At 38.8% G+C, this 21995-nt stretch overlaps 1 protein-coding gene across 4 annotated transcripts in view; it reads right to left on the reverse strand.

Moving 5' to 3' along the window:
- The window catches only part of SETD3 (SET domain containing 3, actin histidine methyltransferase), a 65588-nt gene that overhangs the window by 34202 nt on the left and 9391 nt on the right, over nt 1-21995 (reverse strand). For all 4 annotated transcript variants that reach the window (XR_004357503.1, XR_004357504.1, XM_032690195.1 and 1 more), the window contains 2 exons: nt 4730-4839; nt 3068-3160 (listed from right to left, as the gene is read on the reverse strand). Coding sequence is in view for 2 of the 4 variants with exons in the window: in XM_032690195.1 (XP_032546086.1) it covers nt 3068-3160; nt 4730-4832 (196 nt within the window). In the remaining 2 variants the exon portion in view is untranslated. Of the gene's footprint in view, nt 1-3067; nt 3161-4729; nt 4840-21995 lie in introns of those variants that run through there.

Consider the following 21995-nt stretch of genomic DNA (forward strand, 5'->3'; position numbering starts at 1 on the left):
ATCCCACAGCAGTGCTACTTTGAAGTAGCTGAGTCAGAACTGGTCTTTGTTAAGTGTCACTCAATACTATACAAATGTCATACCCAATTTTCATCAACTTCAATATTGTGCCAAACTGGCTTACCATTCATCTTAAAAACACAACCACCTAAACAGTTCAGAAGCTGTGATGAAATATGAAGCTCTCCTCCCCTTTCCCTTTTAAATAAGAAGAGCGAAAACATTTCCAAGCTTAATATTGATGATAAATGCAATCACCACCACGTGTTGATACAGACGCAAGGAGGAATTTGAGAGGCAAGATGCAATTTCATTAATTCAGCACTGTGAATGGTGATAAGCAGATCTCAAGGCAGTTAGCCTTTTCCTGTAGTATATGGATCTACTAAAATATCTAGAGACTGATCATCCTCCTGACATCACAGAGCTTGCTTGTGCAAATTTTTACACTTTGCTTCTTCAACAGGTATGTCGTCCACCAGTGAAATTATAAGCTTCATTCATTTCCTCAGCTTTCCCCTTTACTGTCATCTGATTTGAACCTCTCTATAATAGTTCCTGGCTATATTCAGACAGCTCCTTTTGTACCTCTCTGCCTCTGTGTGTTCTCTTCATCCCAAACTCTAGTGGCAGATCACTTTAAAAGTGTCCAAAGGCCCCTGAATGCTCCAGCTATTTTATGAGTGACAAAATGTCATCAACAAGATGCTTACCTCCAAAGACACTTCGGTTAAACAGAGGTGATAAAATATGTTTTTAGATTAAAAGGATTTTAAGAAAGGAGTATTAGTGTATTTAAAATATCCCCTGCCTCCTGCCTCCAAATTTTGCATTTCAAGCCCCAGAACCAATTAAATCTGCAGTTAACTTAGAAGTGCAAATATCATCTAAAACTATAGTCTTTGATGATGCAGTATAAAAATTCAACATTGATAAAGTATTTTTTGGAATGTAACGACCTCACAAATCTAGAAGACTAGTTGCATAGTTTCTACAGAACTTGGCAGGTGTTTATACTGTCCAAGACTTTCCTTTTGATTTCCAACTTTTACTACTGTATAAGGCTACTGGAAGCTTTTAACACCCAGCTTGTATTTGAGGCCATTCTGTAAGCATCTTTGAAATTCTGCCTCTGTTCCTCATATACAATGTGGTCCAAATTAAAGAGAGGATCAGGTCCTTTAAATTTAAGCACTATTGAAGAACAAGTTGTTTCTATATTGAATATAGCTATCCTATATAGAAGAAAATCTATATTGAAAAATTATTTAATATTTTCCTAATGAGTCAAACAAGGAAAATTTTAGAAATTAAAAATACTCAGTTTTCAAATTGTTTTCTATACTGAAAATGATTTTAGTTCATGTTCTGCAAGCCAATATTCTAGTCAAGAAAAGCAAAAAGTATGACACTTTCGTCAAAATACACTAATTTGTACATCTCAGAGTTCCCAACAGGAATTGATACTTCCTCTGATAATTGTCTAAAGTCTTTATTGAATTCGAAAACTGCATAGTATTACTGTGTTCCACTAAAAAATAGTTTTGAAAGACACCATATTTTCACACTCACTATGTACATAAAAATGTTACATTAAAAGACAATTGCATGTCAACATTGTAGTGCTTAGTAGGTTTTGCATCTTTCAGGGGAAAAAAATATGCTCTATTAACATAATACTATTAACTAATTCTACCATCTCTGCCAGCAGCCATTTTCCCCATGGATGGTTTGATCTTTCTGGTGCAGAAGAAAGATACAGTGAGTAGGCCAACCCCAATGCTAACTCTGCTCTTACAAACCCAAACTATGATTTACCATAACACATGTATTACATCAAAGAAACTTGGACACGTACCATAAGTTTAGAGAAGTCATGGCACACTAAAAAAACGGATCAAGTTCATCTCTACACCACTACAGGATGCAGTCACTCAAACAGTACCATTTATTCTTCCATATGCCCTCTGCCAATAACTGATGTTCAGAGGTTTGTAACTCCTTTCATGAAGTAAGATTTTTATGCATTAGTTAAAATATATTATAACAGTGTGAAAGGGAAATTTCAAGCCTCTTAAGTACTTGCTTTATCAAGTAATGCCATGAACCAGTCAAGTTCCATTTATATGCAGCCTGGATTTTTTGCTGTTACTGTATAAATACCAGAGAAGAAAGAATTGTTTCAGGACTTTTCAGGTATGTCCAGCCCAAATCTATTCATCGCAAGGTTAAAAAGACATTTCTCAGCCATGAAAACACATCAGTCATAAAAGAGGTTAATTTTACTAAAATTACATGAAAAGCCTTTTCTAAAGCATGCCTCCAAATACAGACAAAAATAATTTGAAAAAAAAAGTATCATTGACACCGAGCTGTAGCAGATCATACTGGAAGAAAACTGTACTAGTCTGAAAAATAAGTATATCTTAAATTTAGGAAAGCTGGCAATAAAACTCCATGTTAGCTGTGGCATAATAAGCATTTCTTTATTTTAATTATGTGCTTGATTTATAGGAGATATGATGTATTTATTTAGTGCATTTACATATTTTTGTCATCACTTAATGTCACAATGTTGTATTGCTGAAACTGTTTCAACATTCAGTAAAGTGTTGATGTAAGAATAAAACAGTTACAAAATTAAATTCAGAATGCCCAGATGTATAGAGGCAGAGCAGCAGACTAGGCAATCAGGAATCAAAGAGGCCTATTGTTCTCTGAGGACTTTTACTTCTAGTCCTTTACATTGTCTTATCACAATCTCAAGCTCCTTTTTCTACTTAGAATTCTCACAGGATCACCTGTCTGTGATAATCATTCAGAATTCTGAGTATTAAAATGGTTAATGCCAGTGGTCATGCCCACCAGAACATTTCAGAAACACTTGCAAGTGTAAAAAAGCAACTGCATGTCAGAAAGATTTCTTTTTTGACACAAAATAATAGGATTGCATAATATTTATATAACAACGGCAAGACAAAGAACATTCCATTTTCCTGTTAACAGACAATTCTTTAGGCAAATCAATACTCAGAACCATTGTTATCTTACAGTCTTTCACCTTTACCTTTTTGCTTTTTGCGAATTTTCTCAACAAGCGAACGGATCTGTACATATTCTTCCCATTCCTTTCCAGGACCTGGGGGAGGACTGCTGCATTCTGGAAGTAAAAATGCCAAATAAAAATGTTTTCTTTAATAAAGTAGATTCTATCATTTTAACATCAGAGTTATGACTTCACAGCAACTTAACTGAACTGCAGTACTACTTGTCCTTCAAATATGTTTACATGGCAAATAAAATGATCTCCACTGTTAAAAACATCCCATTATATGACAGGTTAGTAATTCAGGCTTTTGAAATTTTCACAGTATAACTTACCTGAAGTTATTTTATTTTTAATATTCTTTACGACATAAGAAAGAGCAAATGTCTAAAAAGCTAGAAAGAAAACGGTAAACAACCAGGCTATTAAGTAGATAGTATCCCAAATAAGACAAACAACAAAAAAAGTCTCTGTTTTCAATAATTCAAGCAAAGCATTCTGTTTACATTAGCCTGCTTGCCATCACTCTTGCTGTAATGAAAGCAGACAACAATAGCACAGAGCTTACCTTAAGTAATTGAGAAATTTGCTGGTACATACATTTGACCTGCCTAGTCAATACTGTTTTCACAGATGCATTGATACTGGAAGGACAAGCAAAGGAACACAAAGCCATGCTTTAGCTTTAGATAACATCCACAGTGTCTCTGCCAATATTCTAAATGCCAAGTGTGTGGATTTCTTGATCTAAGCCATGTAAATCCAAGTGGACAGCTGAAGATTACCTTGCTCAACCGATCTGAAAAATCTTACCACTGATAAAATATGGAAGCTTGACAAAAAGAACAGCTGATACTTGTCTTTGCTTAGCAAATTAGAACTATGTTTTATTTTTGGTAGCAAAGCAGAGGCCAATGATAGCATAAGCATCAAACTGCTTTGACAACTCCTTGTCTTCTGTCTGTGAGCAATGCTAAGAAAAATTCCAATTTTTCTAAAGCAACATTTAGATGTGTCCAGGATATTAAAATCTGGACTTGTGTTTCAAAAAGAAACGTAGCTCAGCACAGTTACTAATGACAGTAGAAAGAGTGAACAGTATTTTAGCATCATCATATGAAATTACTCTCTGCTTTTCATCTTTACTAGAAATACTGGATGAGTTCCAAGTTCTCCAACAAGTGAAACAAATCTTTGGTCTATACACAAGAACTAAGCACCACAAAAAGTGACAAAAATATCTGTGCAGTTGAACTGAGTTGTATTGCTGCTTCACAGTTAATTTCTCTACTCTAATATCAGTTCAAATGATAATTGGAAATAGTGCCATTCTTGAGATCTACAAGAAAAACATTTTTGATAAAGCTTCAATGTCAAGTTATCTAGTTTTTTAAAAATCTAATCTCACCCAGTATTTATACTTGTGTTGAGATGTAAAGCCAAAAGCTGCCACAAATATGGTATGTCCAATACATACACATTTAAATAAGCCAGTAATGGTATATACTAACAGAGACAGTTCAGTATGTATCTCAGAGTATCTGTCTTAATTTAGGCACTCTGAAATAGCAAGCTCGGCCACCTAAAGAAAATGAATATAACTCACTGGCTTCAGCAAGAGAATGTTTTTGAGTGGTTTGCACATCATCCCTTTTCCCAGAAAAGCATAAAAACAAAACTTACTTTGCAATAACTCACTAATTAGATTCAACATTTCCTTTGGAGATACTGTTGCTGTGGCTCCTGTACCCGACTTCTGAGTTTTCACTCGGCTCTTCTTCCCCATCTTCCAACTAAAAGAGAGTAAGAAGCACAGTGCCACCAATTACTATGAAACAAAATATGACAAATATGAATGGACAAGATCTTCTCTTATTAGTCACTTATAAAAAAAAAAAAAGATGAGGAGTTGTTTCTTGCACAGGTATATGTGCAATTATTATTTGTATGGCCTGAATGTAAGAGCCATACAGTGCAATCCAAAGCAATATTTCATGTAGTTGCACATTAATTACTTCAGGATAATTAGAAAGTAGAAATCTTAGAGAGAAAAAAAATTACTCAAATCTTGTGCAAATTCATTAGTTTTGAAAAATATTATGGATTCCAAAGTATTCATCCAACATAAAACCAGGTATTTTACATCATCAGCTGCACGATAGACATCAGCTAAATTAGTATTTTGACTGCACAACAGCAGTAATTCAAAATGAATCAAAAATAAAGTATCTCATTTCAAAATAAAATCAAAATACCATATGTATATCTTTGCAGCAGCTTCTTGGGGTTCAACACAAATAGTTAAGAAAAACCTGTTTTCAGTTCCCACAGTAAATGGGACATCATCCTAGGCTTGTTTTCCAATATTCAGAGCCCCTTGTTCTCATGGAGGACTTAAATCGCACAACACCCCCCTGGAACATCAGCGCAAGTAGGGTGTGAAATATCCAGGGAATTTCTGACATGCACTGGGAGAAGTTTCTGATGCTGGCAGTGAACAGCCTTCTAGGGGAGGGGTTGTGCAGGATCCAGTGTTCATGAACAAGGAAGAACTGCTCATGCATAAGACAGCCAACAGCTGCCTTGGATGCAGTAACTGTGAAATTGTAGTGTAAGTCTTGAGGAAAGAAAGGAAGGAAAGCAGCAGAGTAAAGACTCTGGACTCACAGTAGATAAAGCTGGGGATTGCTCAGGGAACGAATGGTAAGCAAAATGCCCTGGGAAGCCACAAAGGAGCCCATGACAGACAGTCATCTTCTTGAACTCTCTTCTCTGAGCACAAAAATAAGCCTTCCCAACAAGCAAGAAAATCAGCAGGCACAGCAGGAGGCCAGTTGACTGTACACAGGACTTCTCACTGACAGAGCTCAAATGAAACAGAAGTATATGTACAGGGGAAGTGGGGACAGGCAGCTGGAGGAGAATACAGATGCACTGCCTGGGCAAGCAGAAACTGAAGCAGGGAGGCCAAAGCTTGTCTGGAACTGATACCGAAGAGGGATGTGAAAGGCAAGAAAAAACATTTCTATCATGAGCAGAAGACAGACTAGGGAAAGTGTAATTCAGCTGCTAGACTGGGAAGCAACCTAGTGATGAAAGGTACAGAAGAAGCTGAGGTACTCAACACCATGGTCTTTACCAGCAAGATCTGCTATCAGGTTTCCCAGGTTTCTGCATCTAGTAGCAAAGTTTGAGGGAGAGGAGCTATCAAATCAGAAGACTATCTAGGTAACCTGGACCTATGTAGGACCAGATGGCAAACATACAAAGCACTGAGAAAGCTAAAAGCAAGGTGGAGGCAGGAGAGGATAAAGGATCCAGGGAACTAGATAGTAGTGAGTCTCACCTCGTTTGCTGCACAAAATGTAGAGTGAGTCCTAAAAGCAAACTATATCCAGGTATGATGGACATAAATGTGACTAGAATTAGACAACAAACTTCTAAAAGCAAACCCTGTACAACCAACCTGACTGCCTTAAGCAGAAACTGGTGGCTTTGTGGACCAGGGAGAATTGGTGGTCGCCAGTGCTTTGACTTAAGCAAGGTTTTTAACACTATCTTCTATAGCACCCCGGTTGTCAAACTGAGGAGATGTGAACTGAACAGGCAGGCAAAAAAATTTCTTGGACCATGAAGTTTAAAGGGGTATTGTAAATAATTCTAAATGCCAACTGGTTAGATGCAGTATTCCTCAGTGGCTGATACTGGCCAACATGATCAGATTTGGATGCTAGGACAGAAAGCATCCTCAGCAAATTATGGGGAAAGCAGTCAACATGTTGGAGGGGAGGGTCACCATTCAGAAGGACCTCAGCTGATTGGAGGAAGCAGCAAAAAGTAACTTTGTTAAGTTAAACAAAGACAAATGTAAAATATCCTGCATTTGGGAAGGAAAAGCTCCCATACAGCTTTATTGCTGCAGACTGGACTGGCAGCAGCTCTGCAGAAAAGGATTTGGAAATAGTACCCTAGGAGACAGCAAGTTCAAGCCAGCAGTGCACCCTAAAATCAGTGAAAACTAACTGTAGTTTGAGTTGCATAAGCAAGAGCACAAACAGCAGGCCAAGGGAAGCAATTATTCCCTTCTGCTTGGCATTCGTAAGGCCATGTTTAGAATATTGCAGTTTTAGGCCATGCTGCACAAGAGGTACTGGCAAACTGGAGCAAATTCAGAGGAAAGCCACTGAAATAGTAAAAGGGCTGACACATGACATGAAAGACATTGTGAGGGAGTTCAGTTTGGTCAGCCTGGAGAAGAAAAGGAGCCCACTACTGCTTTCACCTGTGTGACAGGGAGTTATACAACAGGTAGAAGCAGATTATTCTCAGGGAAACACAGTGAAAGCTCAACAAGCAACAGATTCAATGCTGCAAGGGAAATTCCAAATAGATATAAGGAAAATCCTCACCATGAGGGTAGCTGAGCACTGAACAGGATGGAGATTTAACAGCATCTCCAAGCAACCTTGGAGATTTTTGAAATTTGACTCAGCAAGGTCCTAAGCAACCTGATCTAACTTTGAAGTTAAAGCAGAAAATTAAGCCTCTCAATCTCCAGAGGTCCCTTCCCATCTACATTTTACTGCAACTACATTCTACATGTTACTGCAACTGAAATCTTCACCCATATAAGGGCAGCCTAAATAGTCTATATTGGTAAATGATACCTTCCTGTACAGCATAGAGGATTCTATGTCCGATTACTTTGCAGTGAGAGGAGAGTCAAGACACATTCAGGTAACTCTGGAAAAATTTCAACTGTCTAAGTCATCAAGATCATCTCAGCCAGAGCAGCTTTAAGTTATCACATACTGCACAATAAAATCCATAAAAATGCTAAAAATTACCGTACAGAAGTAGTACTTCGGATTCCAGGTGTTCTGTATATATAAAAGGGATCCTTTTATTCTTGGTCAGTGCAGTTTCCTCTCATCCTCTATCAAAAAGTTTTGTTCTTTAGTAGCTCATATTAATACTGGAATGTATTCACAGAATCAAATGGGTTGGAAAAGACCTCCAAGATCATCAAGTCCAACCCTTGATCCAACACTGCCATGGTTACTAGACCACGGCACTAAGTGCCACAACCAGTCTCATCTTAAAAACCTCCAGGGATGGCGAATCCACCACTTCCCTGGGCAGCTCATTCCAATGTCTGATTACTCTTCCTACTTTCTTCCTAATATCCAACCTAAACCTCCTCTGGCAGAGCTTAAGACCATGCCCTCTTGTCCTACTGCTGGTTGCCTGGGAGAAGAGACCAACCCCCACATGCCTACAGCCTCTTTTCAGGTAGTTGTACAGTGTGATGAGGTCTCCCCTGAGCCTCCTCTTTTCCAGGCTAAACCCCAGCTCCCTCACTCTCTCCTCAGAGGACTTGTGCTTGAGTCCCTTCACCAGCCTCACTGTCCAAGCCGTGGGCTGCCAGCTTTTTCAGGAGTATGCTATGGGAGATGGTGTCCAAGGCTTTGCTGAAGTCCAGGTGGACACATCCACAGCCTTCCCCTCATCCACCAGGCGCATCATCTGATCATAAAAGGAGATCAGGTTGGTCAGACAGGACCTGCCCTTCCTAAACACTGGGTTGGCTAGGTCTGATCCCTTGTCCATCCTGTATGTGTTGTGTGATTGCACTGAGGATGATCTGTCCCTGGTCAGGCTGACTGGCCTGTAGTTTCCCTGGTTCTCCTCACAGCCCTTCTTGTGGATCGGCATGACATTTGCCAGCTTCTAATCATCTGGGACCTCCCCAGCAAGCCAGGAATGTTGGTAAACGATGGAGAGCAGCTTGCCAAGCTTTTCTACCAGCTGCCTCATCACCCTAGGATGGATCCCATCTGGTCCCATAGACTTATGAGTATCCAAGTGGCTCAGCAGGTCGCTAACTGTTTCCTCCTGGATTATAAGGGGGCTGTTCGGTTTCCCGTCTGTCTACCAGCTCCGGAGGACAGTTGCCCTGAGGACAATCTGTCTTACTGTTGAAAACTGAGGCAAAGAAGGTGTTAAGTACCTCAGCCTTTTCCTCATCTTTGGTGACTATGTTCCCCCCCCCCATGTCCAACAAAGAATGGAGGTTTGCCTTGCCCCTCCTTTTGTTATTGATGTATTTGTAGAAGTACTTCTTGTTATGCCTAGCAAAAGTGGCTAGATTGAGTTCAAGTTGTGCTTTTGTCTCTCTAATTTTCTTTCTACATGACCTAACTATATTCCTAAACTCTTCCTGAGTAGCCAGCCCTTTTTTTCCTTAGTCAGTAAGCTCTCTTTTTTCCCCCTAATTTCCTTTAAAATTTCCCTGTTCAGCCAGGCCGGTCATCTTCCCTGCCAGCTCACCTTTCAGCACACTGGGACAGCCTGCTCCTATGCCTTCAAGACTTGTTTCTTGAAGTATGTCCATCCCTCCTGGACCCCCTTGTTTTCAAGGGTTGTTTCCCAAGGTACTCTCTGAACCAGTCTTCTGAGTAGGCCAAAATCTGCCCTGTGGAAGTCCAGGGTAGAAGTTTTATTGATGGCCCTCTTTGCATCCCTGAGTATTGAAAACTCTATCATTTCATGGTCTCTGTGCCCCATACAGTCTCTGACCACCACATCTCCCACCAGTTCTATTCTGTGAACAGCAGGTCCAGCAGGGCCCCACCCCTGGTAGGCTCATTTACCAGCTGAAGTAGGAAATTACCCTCTACACACTCTAGGAATCTCCTGGACTGCCTCTTCTCTGCCCTGTTGAGTTTCCAACAGACATCCAGCAGGCTAAAGTCACCCACGAGAACAAGGGCTGGCAATTTTGAGACATCTGCCAGCTGCTTGTAGAACAATTCATCACCCTCATCATCCTGGTTGGGTGGTCTGTAACAGACTCCCACCAGGATGTCAGCTTTGTTGGCCTTTCCCCTGATTCTGATTCAGAGGCACTCAACCCTATCATTACTGATTCCAAGTTCTACAGAGCCAAGAGACTCTCTAACATATAGAGCCACCCCTCCACCTCTCCTACCTTGCCTGTCCCTTCTGAAGAGATTGTAGCCACCCATGGCAGCACTCCAGTCATGCGAGTCATCCCACCACGTTTCCGTGATGGCGACTACGTCACAGCTTTCCTGCTGCACGATGGCTTCCAGCTCCTCTTGTTTGTTACCCATGCTGTGTGCATTGGTGTACATGCATTTCAGCTGGGCTGCTGATTTCACTTCTAACTCAGGCTTTCCTCCTTAGGCTCATCTCTGGAGAGCCTGGTTTCAATCCCTTCCCCCTTCAAACATAGTTTAAAGCCCTCTTGATCAGCCCCGACAATTTACAGGCTAGAGTCCTTTTGCCCTTGCTAGATACATGAAGCTCATCTGACTCCAGTAGACTAGGTACCAGAGAATTTGCCCTGTGGTTGAGCAGCACCAACCCTTTAGCCACCTACTGATGAGTTTTCCTACTCCTCATTCATCCCTGCTACTGCAGGAACTGAGGCAAACACCACCTGCGCTCCTGTCCCATTAACTAATTGACCCAGCACCTTGAAGTCCTTAATTATTGACCAGCAGCTGAAAAATTCTAGTGGGAAAGGGACATAATCTGGCCACTTTCCTTTTCCATTAAAGTTAGAGGGAACAAGAAACTGCCAAACCCAAGGCTTATTTTAAATATTAGCTTCGAATGATAAGGAAGCAAGTTAAGGTTAACATGTTAACTTATTAATTCAAAATTAAAGGAGCTCAAAATTGACTGAAGAACAACACCCCATAAAAGGAAAAAAAAAACTAAGGCAAAACTATATGGTGTTTTCCAAAGGGAAGACAAACAAAGCAGGACTTTCATCTTCCCATATTAAATACAGTGCAAGAACAAGTACATGGAGACTGTGAAGTCCTGGGGCACATCCACATCCCCTGATTTTAGCGCCTGACAGATATCAGAGGCTCAAACAACCCAACTGTACTGCTTAACTTTATCAGTCCCCCTTGAGTTGCACTAATTCCTTTCCCAATACAGTTTCTATCATGAAAAGCCCACACGTGCAGGCTGGTAAGGAGAAATCCCACAGTTTCAGTGTGGGAATCCCTGTCTGGTTACATCCCTTGAAGTTTGTGAATGAACACTTGGACATCCTCTTGAAAGCTGTTGCTCTACCACAAACAGTTACATTTAATATGAGATTTCTTAACACTTTTCAGCTCATATGAAGGAGCCAGTGACAATCATAATGAAATCCATGTTGAATTTGTAATAGTAGCAATTGAAAATAGCATCAGTATAAGTGGTCAACCTGCCATAATGCAGTGTGAGCAAAGATAAAGAACTCAAAGTTTATTTTCATCATCTTCCCATTATACATTCTTTCCTTCTGTTTTTTTTTTCCTCTTTACCCCCCAGTAATTTTCTCATAACTGTAAAAATATAAACAGCTCTTGGTCCACCTTCACAAAGACTTTATTTGCACATCACCTACTCACTTGAGTGTTCTCCTCCCCCATATGCCATCCTGCTACATTTATTTTAGATTTTCTGCTCTTAAGAAAAATCAAGTCAGATGGGTCTGTCATGGATCCAACAGTAGGTTTTGAGATGGAGTCCAAAATCTTAAGGGCAAGAATAATGCAGTTCTGTATTGATTCACACAAATGGTTTTCTACATTCTCTCTAAGCACAATTCCTTGCATCTTTAGAATCATCACAAAATTAAAGCACTCACACATTGTATTTCATCTTAGAAGTTATAAATTTTGACATACAGTTTATGTCATGACACTCAAAAATATTAAGATATATAGATTGAACAAATGAAATTATTTTGAAGGACTTTGATAAACTTTCTTCATTCTTAGAAATGAGAACTCAATCAATAAATTGGGGAAAAACAGTCTCAGCAAATGTTTTGTATACACAATTACCAAAATACTGCAGGCTTTTTTCTTTCCTTTTTTTTTTAAGTTGTATTTAGAGAAAAAATCTGCTTGAAATATAAGCAACCATCAGTAGATTTATGAGAGAGAAAAAGAAAACTGCACATGGAGACATGAAAACTGCATTAAGCAGTCAGAACAACAATACAGCAATGCATGAAGCTGTTCAAGTATGGTACACAGCATTACATTTTGAGTTTTTCCTTGTATGAAACATGTTAGTAGGGAGAATCTACTCTTGGCAATGAAAGCCAAGAATTGCCTAAAGATAAAGCTGATTTTAGATTATGTGAACTTCAGCTTTGTCTTTGCACTGCTATCACAGATGAATATTGTTACAGAGGCACAAAGAAAAATATCCTTAGCTGAAATCTGCTCTACACAAGTAAAAAATTCAAAGCAAGATCTGTCCCAGCTACTATTAATGCTCAGATAACAAACAGCAAACATACCACAGGAAAAAAAAAAAAAATGTTCAGTGAACACGACTCATTAGATTGATGGCACCGCAATCAGAAATGTATTTTTTCAGTAGGTTGCTACCAGTATATGAATGTGAAATAAGCTCTGTAAATATCTCTGCTCTCTCCTTTGATACATGTATCCTGTCTAACTATTGCTTCTTAGTCATCACAATTTCTAGAGAGGAAATTTTCTGCATGCATGATTAAATCAGCAAGTCTCTCTCACACAAAAAAAGCAAAACGAGCAGACTGATATCTTGAGATATCTTGTTAAGGAAGTATTTCCTTAATACTTTATTTCCATCTTCATCAAAACTGTTCTTTTCTATCTAATTCCCAATCAGAAAACCAGGTTTCTACTTCCTACATACCTATCCTCATTCACTGCTCAGTTACATGAAACTGATACAACTATTTAAAATCTAATGCATCTGACAGCTGTATTGTGTAGCAAGTGCCATAATTTGAAAGGATTTGCTGCTATACATAGCTGTCTAGAAAATGTATTCCAAATACCAACGCAGTGAAGTCTGTGTAGCATTAAAAAAAGAAATCACATTTTATAAAATATATGAACATAGATTATGAAAGTTTTTTCAAAATTTCTGAAAACAAACAGAAAGCATAATCTGATTTCACACTCAGAAAGAAAACAGTTTAGATGAGCAGTGCTCTGCTGTATTTAACCAGGAAATGAGTTATAACGATAGCAGGAGACCTAATATGGAGAAAGTAAGTGTGGTTCCTTCGTGAACCTATGTTTTGTAATTCAGTTCATGAAACAGATTTTAAAGTTAAATTTCAATTCTAAAAAAAATCCAGGAATTCCAAGAAGATTTGCATCTTCAGAAAAAAACAAAACAGTATTTTTTTAATTTTAAATAAAATTTCAGATACTAAGTATCTTTTTTTGCAAGTGACTAAAACTATTGTTTAGAAAGAAATAAAGTGAGCCCTCTTCTCCACACAGCACTGAAAAGAAGGCTGTTTGCCAGTACATGCATGACAACAGAAGCAATAAATGCATATAAAATAGATATACATAAAATATAGTTGCACAACATGGAAAAAAACCAAAAAATCCTTCAGATGAACTGTAAACTTGATAAACATCTGAAGAAGCAGCAGTACATATTTCAGTGCAAAAGTGACTTGGGTTTCTTTTTTTTTTTTCCCCTTTTTGAGTTTGGTTTTCTGGTTGTCTTCTGGTGAACATTTCTCAAATACTATGCCATGTTTTCTTTTAAATGAACGTTGCTGAAAATTCCTGAAAGCATTCTGCAAAGAGCAACTACACTGACAGCAGTGATGAATAAGCTTGGTAACACAGAACGCAGCCACATTTCCAAATATAGTGTATCAGCTGGCTTGGCAAAAAGAACCATGCCAAAACTGGCAGTGAGCAGTGTAAATGATCCATCCCCCCTCTAATACTGCTATCTAAGTGCAGTTGTGTTGTGTCAGACTTTGAACTCGTTTCCCCATTGCACACAAATAGTATTTTAATGAGCTGAAAAATATGCCTCCTCTTGAGTTACAGCTTTAAAAAGTGAGCATGTTCACCCAACAGCTTTAGAAGGTAACCATGAGAAGCCTGCAGAAAAATCCCCAAAGTATTAAAGAACTGCCACCCAGTGCATGTGTTTTTGTTGTTTTGGTTTTTGTTTTTAAAAATATGACTGCTTCAGCATTTTATTTAAGAAAACTAATATCTATGGTATTAGAGAACTTGACTACATCACAGGAACACATTTCCTTATCGAAGCAATGCCAGGCTTGGATGACAAAATACAAATCTTCCCAAATAATACTTCAGAAAAAAATAATCCATTTAATCATTAACAATCCCCCCAGCTTTACATATTCACATGCCAACCAAGGAGTTCACTGCAGCACTACCTAGAGCTGCAGTTGGGTTTGACAGAAAAAAAAAAAACTATCCTAAAGCATTGTAAAGACACCTACCTCTTGTGACCTTTGCTACAAAACTGTGAATATGGTCACAGTGCTGAGCAAACACTCTATTAATTTTCAAGCATTTAACTGTGTTAGCTTAAAAAAAATATCCAACATGGGTAGAATATATGAAGTCTGATTTCTTCTGGATATATATCTGCCTTTCTTTTCCAATGGCCTCAGAATCCCTGTAGGGCTCTGTTACCTTCCTCATCTCTTCTGAGACACCACGTTGCTTTCAGTTCCCACCCCACATGACCCCACCAGACAGGCAGCATCTTCTTTTGCAGGTTTCGATATAACTGCACGTTGGGCAAAAACATCAGCACACACGTTCACTAACTAACAAACAGACCAAGCAGATACTATTTTCAACACAGCTTTTTCTCTAGCAAAAGGGCCACCTCAACTTATTTGAGTTCTCCCACTGTCAAAGTCGATTGAAAGCATCCAAGTTGATGGGTGAAGCAGGAAGGACTGAGCAGCAGAGAGAACTGACATGGTCCTCTAAGCCTTATTTGCTTCAGCTATTCCTTTTTACTTTACACAGTAGTAAACCAGCTACCCAAAAGTTTGCCAAGGTTTTACAAAGCCAATCAAGTTAGGAATTCCCACAGCAAGAGTTATCCATCCAAGTTTAACTTTGCTTCAAGGACTCAGTATATTTCAATGCAGTATCTTAACACTGAATCTTCTTTAATTCAGATCCTTGTAGATGCTAATTACATTATGTTCTCATTATTACATAATAGTTCCCACTCCACACATCTACTTGGCACACACTAGCACAGAAGGCGAGGGATGCAGATCTAGAATCAGTATTAGAAGGACAGATACAGGTCAACAAGAGCAGACAAGGGGAAGATGAGGGAATTCTCAAGCCATGCAAAGAGCAAGGAGAGGTGAGTATAAGTAGGTGTTTGTGGGATATGTTCCTTGGCTTCATCGAGAGGGAGGACAGATGAGTGGGATGCACACAAACGAGGTTTGCAATTTTTTCTTCTAGTTTGATTGCCTAGATTAAGTCCTTTTCCCCTCTACTGCAGAGAAGGAAGTGTATCATCTCTTATATCAACATATGTTAAGAAGCCCAGGGTCTTAAGGGACAAGCTTAATGCCTCTAGGCAACTGACAGGAGTTCTCCAATCTGTATGTAGGAGAACACAATTTTACACTTGATATGACCAGTTTTACACAGAATGTGATCTTTTGCTTCCACTGATCAAGGTTTTTTTTGTCTAAACTTGAATCTTATGGCTGTGGCTAAAAAGATAAATACATTCTATAGCAAAGAGAAAGCATGAAATCAAGAAGTGTAAGAACAGTGTGGGCGGAGGAAGAGATCTGTGATCTTTAAGAAAAACTCAGCTTATACAGTTACAATGAATGCTATGTTTTCTTGTGAAAACCACCTACATTATGTCACTTGGAAACCACATTAACATTCTCATCACTCCTAAGGTATTAATCTAAATGTTCCCACTAAATAAATGACTAATTAGTTACTGATTCAATCCCTTTCCCTCCACCTCTCTCACCTTTGCTGTACTCCACCCCTTCTCTTCTTGCTATTAATTCTCCTCTTCTACCACTACCCTTTCCTTTTTCTTCTATTTCTTCTATAAACTTGCCCCAAAAGCTGCACTAAATACAAATGTCATTGTAGTTCACTGTGTTTGTGTATTTTCTTCCTCCATTATGTTTCTGTTCTTCTGTTTAAGCTGCAAGTTCTTTTGGAAGTGGGACCTCCTGTGATTATAGAGGGGTTATAACAAGGAAGCCTTTTTTTTTTAAACAGGATCTGAAGTATTGCCATAACACTGATGGCAATGCTGACAAAAATGACCTACAGAAAGCACTAATAAGATTAGTGATAGAAAAGCCCATATTGTTTCCACTTATGACTGCATTTCACTTAAAATACAATGTAAATTTATGTTTCCCAAAACCTCCCTTAGCCATAACCCACACTATTTCCTTCCCTAAGAGCTAGCTTTGATATACTTGCTCCTTGTGGCAAGATACTGTTCAGAATCAGTCTAATGCACAGCACAACTAATACAGTTTCCCCTATGTTCTTCTGCTCTCCCAAAACAACTTGCACCCCTCAAATGCAGTCCATTCTTGCTAGTTAATAACCTGTACACTTTTTTCTATATAAAATATAAGGATCAGCATGCTTAGGTTTTCCATTTGAACATCAAGTAAAGAAAACCATCTCCAGCAGCAGCCCACATCTCCAGATACACATTCTGTAGAAGAAGGAGATCCTGGAACACGAATATATTGGTTACACAGTGCCGTTTTCTTCCAGTTCCATCTTACACGGTTCTGATTACCATTCCTCCCTCCTTTTCTAATGTCTGTTCCCTGGATTTAAGACCCCCTAAAGTCACAGGTCTTTCTCCCCAGTTTCTCAACTAAAAAAAACCATATTCTCTCATATCTTCCCATCTCTGAAGAATTGTACTGAGCAACACCAACCATTTCCCAGAGGAATAGTGAGATCAGAACTTGCTCTGCTCTGTTTCTTCTTAAAGTCTACAGTTTTCATTCTTATCTTAGCCTTCTTTATTTCTCTTTTCCCCTCACCCTGTCTTTTACCAGAGGAAAAGTAACAGTGACAGCAATCAAAAGCAGGTAGAGACCTACAGGAAAAGCATGACAGAGGGATTTTTCTCCAGTACATTCACCCTGTTTCTTGTGGCCCAAGCTGCAATGTAGTAAGCTTCTCTTCTTCTTGAGGCCTGTGAAGTTACCCAGGTCAGCTTCTCCTACTTCATGCACAAACTCACTTTTATTTTCATCTCAAAAACCTGTACATTTCCTCTCTCAGGTAAAGCAAATGAAATAGGTTGTCACCTTCCCTTCCTAACAAGAACAGTATTCCTGAGATAAGCTTTCCATAAGCCTCAAGTTTTTTGATTCTGGTATTTACTTCCCACACCTTTTCTTTCACAATCAGTTAGCAGATGGATTTTATGGCCTTCAGGAGGTAGGTACCCTTTACCTGTCTACAGTCTCTGGGCTACTTGCTTCTCCTAAACATTTATTTTCTTCAAGGAATCTACCAAGCCAGTTGTTGTAAGCTTTGCTGTTCTTTAAAGTAGACACAGTGTCATATGAAAAGTACAGTCATCTAAATAAATGCAACTGGTTATGAATAAATTCTTAAACATTGAATGAGTAAACAACCAAAGGGGGAAAAAAAGACTGATACTGAAAATGTCTCTAGCTTTCACTAATGAAAAGAATGTACTGGCAAAAAAAAAACCTTTAGAAATATACGCCTATATTCTTAATGCTTTCAAATGAATGCTTTGTTTCTTCTCCTATGGGATGGGTTATACAGTTACAGTATATGCATCTGTTACTGCTTTAAAAACAGTTACCATCAACTAAGTAAATAAAAAGAACATTGTCAGATTACACTTTTGCCCTTGTACTTATTCAGAAAAATCCAGTTCTTGCAAGCCATCTGTTTTTCAATAAGATCATCTTTTTACTTAATTCTACAGCTGGGCTGTTTTCTAAGGCATAAGACAGTCACATGATTGACTTGTGTTTCAATACACCCAGATGTAAAATACATTCTTAATGTTTGTGAGAACACTGGTTACATGTTTTATCCTGGAAGAGTTGTTTGCTATGACACTGTAATCCCAGAAGAAACACCCTCAACATATACAAGAAACTTGGAAAAAATTTTGGTCTACAAAACATGTAAGATTAGGTGTTGCCAAGATCTACCCTCCCCATGCTCACATAAGACAAATTCACAAATGGTGAAACTATAAATATGGAAATGTTAATACGGCCCAAAATCTTTATTAGCCAGTATGTCACAGCTACACAAGACTTACAGTTAGAAAGTTACTTTGGTTTTACCTGTTATCCTGCACACATACATACTACAAAATGCTTAGTTAAAAATATTCATATGCTAAGACATGAACTAGTAACTACACACTAACTCTGCTTAAACTGATTTGTAAAGATCTAAATATTCCACAAATTTCCAAAATAGCTCCTGTGATGGCTTAATGCAAGCTGTTGTGTTTCCCACTGCAATGTGCCAACGAGGCTCAAAATCACTTTAGCACATCATTTCAGTGACTCCTTGACCCATGCAAGCAGTGTCTTCATGTAAACCAAAGTATCAACAATGACTTATGAGATCAAGAACTGAGACCTTCTATCACCATTTCCTGTATTTTGCTCGGAGTCAGGCTAAGCGACAACACTAAGAAAATTAGTCACTGACAAGGACTGTGAAGGCAGGAGTTAAAGTTCAGCAATACTATATTAACAGAGGTGCAACAAAACACTGTAGCACTCATTACATTGCCCAGAGTGAACAACTAAGAGTGGAAGTTCTGTCCCCATTCAAGACAGCTCACATACTTCAAAACTTTGACAAGGCCTTGCATGCAATTATAAACTTTAGGATGATAGTATCCAAGTACACATTTCCATGGGAATTGATTTTAACTCAAAAAGTACATGATGCATGGCTCACTGCAACTGTGTCTCGGTCACTAAGAATCATAGCAATTTTAACCACCAAAAAAGAGGTGAAAGAACTTCAAACAAAAAGTTGACTCACTCCTCTATTTGTGTTAATGGGGGGGAAAAAAAAAGGTATGTGTTTGTAGCATCAGAATTTTTTATCATTACTAAATTCTGTAGGATGCACAGAAAAGATTGATGCATAGTGATACATATCACTATATACTTATTGTACCTGTTTCATATAACAGCTAGAGCAGAAGAAACAGAGCCTGCCTGAATAGTTAAAAAAAAAAAAATCTTGGGTAACACTGCATAGGTTTTCTTAAGTCCTTTTTTAATTGCACTATAGTCAATGGCATAAATAATACAAAACTAGGCAATAACATATTTTCCAATTAACTGGACTGTCTTCAAGGAAGAGATTTAAAGCTGAAGACACTTAATGCCAAGGACTACTGTTTAATTGCAACAATAATTCCACCTAAGTGGAATGCCCTCAAGCAACCTAGTAGCAATTGGGCCCATGATTATTGCTATGCACTGAAAAATTCTCCTATCAGTTCTGCTTAGTTTTTGTCTTAACACCTTTGACTCCCCTCTTTTCTACACATACTGCGATTCCAATATGATTTACTATTGCCTCCTGGGCTGCTCCTTTCCAATCAGATAATTATGTAGGACCATCATACTAAAAAACCCACATCTCCAATCTCAGCATAGGCAGCAGATCTATAAAAGGGATGGCCACAGTCCCTGGGCCCTTCTAATGTAATTAATTCCCATGTTGAAGTTAGTCCTCCAAGCAGCCAGGTGATGCAGATGTAACTGTACATCAGATACACCACATCCCTTTCATTTAAAAGAACTTCCTACCCACAGAGTCCTTGCAATATGTACACGAAGTGGCAAGAAACCTCTTGCAAATCACTCATGAAAAGGAAGAAAGGAAGATGATATCTACAGCAGAAAACAAGTTTCTACAAGCTTTAAGACCTGTTCTGTGCTACATGGCAACATAAGCAATTCTTGCTCTCAAAACAAGTTTTCATTATACATTCATGTCTTGTAACAACTTAAATTGGCTGAATGTTTCAATACCACTGCTGGAACCAAAAAACCACTTAAGTACCTATATTTGGACACTAAACTGACACTACCCAGTGTGCACAATTAAACTGTGCTTGAAATTATAGATATCTGAATTCAGCTACAGTTTTGTGTTGCTTCCTGGAACACCCTGTTCTTACGGAAGGGAATCTAAGCAGTTTTAAAGTAACTGCTGTATTTTTCTCCAGCTAAGAGTGAAGCACAGCTGTTCCATCAAGCTTCTGCAGCAGATGAATGCCTTATAGATCATTATATGCCTTATAGTCAGAGGTGGTACTGCTGGCACTTCACCCTGACCAGCAGTCTTAGGATCACTATCAGACCACAACAAACAAAACATCTGGATGGTCCAGAAGTGCCTATTCAATGCCCAGGGCTTCCAGGAACTGCAGCACAAAGTAGTGTGAACCAGGAAAAGTTAAGTTTGGAGAATTTCAGTGGATATTTGTGTACCTTTTCTTAACCTTTCTAAGACATGTAGGGATATCTACACCAGTTAATGTGCTTGCTCCTAAATTATATTGTGTGCCTTGTGTAGTTCTGAAAGACACCTGACAGCTCATGTTGAAATAGGACTGAGTTCATGGTCATAGAGAAGAAAAAAGTTTGGAGTGGCAGTGCACCTCCATGGGAGTGTGCTGTACTTTTACCCAATCAGATGGTACACCTGCCTGCCTTCCTGCTCTGGGTGCAGAGTGACATCAGCTAGTTGTATAAATTTATATAAAAATGTATTACTGGACATTCGTGGAAACAAGGAATGAGCATTACTATAATTCATTCCACATGTACCCATGGGAAGTTTGAGGATAACTGAGTGCTTTGTTATATGGCAAGGTCATACAACGGTTGCCAATGTATAAATTGTTGCAGTGCACAGATTTACTGCAATGCAAGTGGTAAGAAGTACTCTGGGGATGCTCTTTAATAGCTTAAGAGAAACATTTTATCAATAAATTTATTACAGAGCTGCTTTATTTTGCTGAGAGAGACCACAGCCGTCAAGCCCAGTTACAACTACACTTCAAGCCACTGTGATTTTAGTGTCCTTAGAAAACACCATGGCAGACCAAGCACTCCATATTTCTAAATCCCAAAAGAATACTGTTTTGACAGTTGGGTGAGGAACTTCTGACAACATTTAAATGCTTTGCACATTGCAAAGAAAAGAACTTAAGAAGTTTCTGGTATGAATGCCTTATAAGTGAGGTAACTGAAGGCTTAGCAACTATTGGAAAGTCTTCCAAACCCACTTAAGCCCCCTCCCTAGCTAGTGGTTAAAATGGTGACTATTCTAGAAAGTGTGCCTAGAAGTTTCAGGTGAAATACCAGCAGTTTCCTATCTTTTTATTCTAGGCCTTGAAAGCAAAGTAGCATATTCTTTAAAGTCCCTTTATATCTCATGGCATTCACAGTTGGCAACTTGAGCCCTTACAGTCCCCTCCACATTTAACTCAAATGCTGAAATAAGGAAGCTTTCAAAATGGACATCTACTGGACTCTCAGGAACAAGAAAGATGCAGCAATATTAAGTGCTAGATGGTTTCAGATTTTGATAAAGTAATAACTGAAGTGTATGTAGACCACAAGGTACTGTAAACTGTTCAGAAGAACGATGGTAGAACTGCTTGGTAGAACTTTTTTGTATGCTTGCAGGTGACAACATAGACCAAAGCAGAAACATTACACACATTACAGAGGAAGTACAGGGCCCATGTTAGTTCCAAAACACATCTAGGAAGGCCGCACAGCTTTCTGAACAAACCCCTCCTCTTCATATTAAGGCAGAAAGATTGACCAGCACATTTTCACAAGATAACTGCCTCTAATATACTAATACACTGTTAACACGCCTGCTGAAAATGTTTTCCAGCCCTAATTTGATGCAAACCCTAGTCTTGTCACCAACCTATCCCTTTGACCCCTAGGTAGGCGCTGAAACCCAGAGTAGAGCTGACCAGACCCTACAAGCAGTATTCCAAAATGTTCAGATTTCTGTAGTCCCACTGAGAACCTCTACAA

This window comes from Chiroxiphia lanceolata, chromosome 6 (genome assembly GCF_009829145.1).
Source record: "Chiroxiphia lanceolata isolate bChiLan1 chromosome 6, bChiLan1.pri, whole genome shotgun sequence".
NCBI classification, from domain to species: Eukaryota; Metazoa; Chordata; class Aves; order Passeriformes; family Pipridae; genus Chiroxiphia; species Chiroxiphia lanceolata.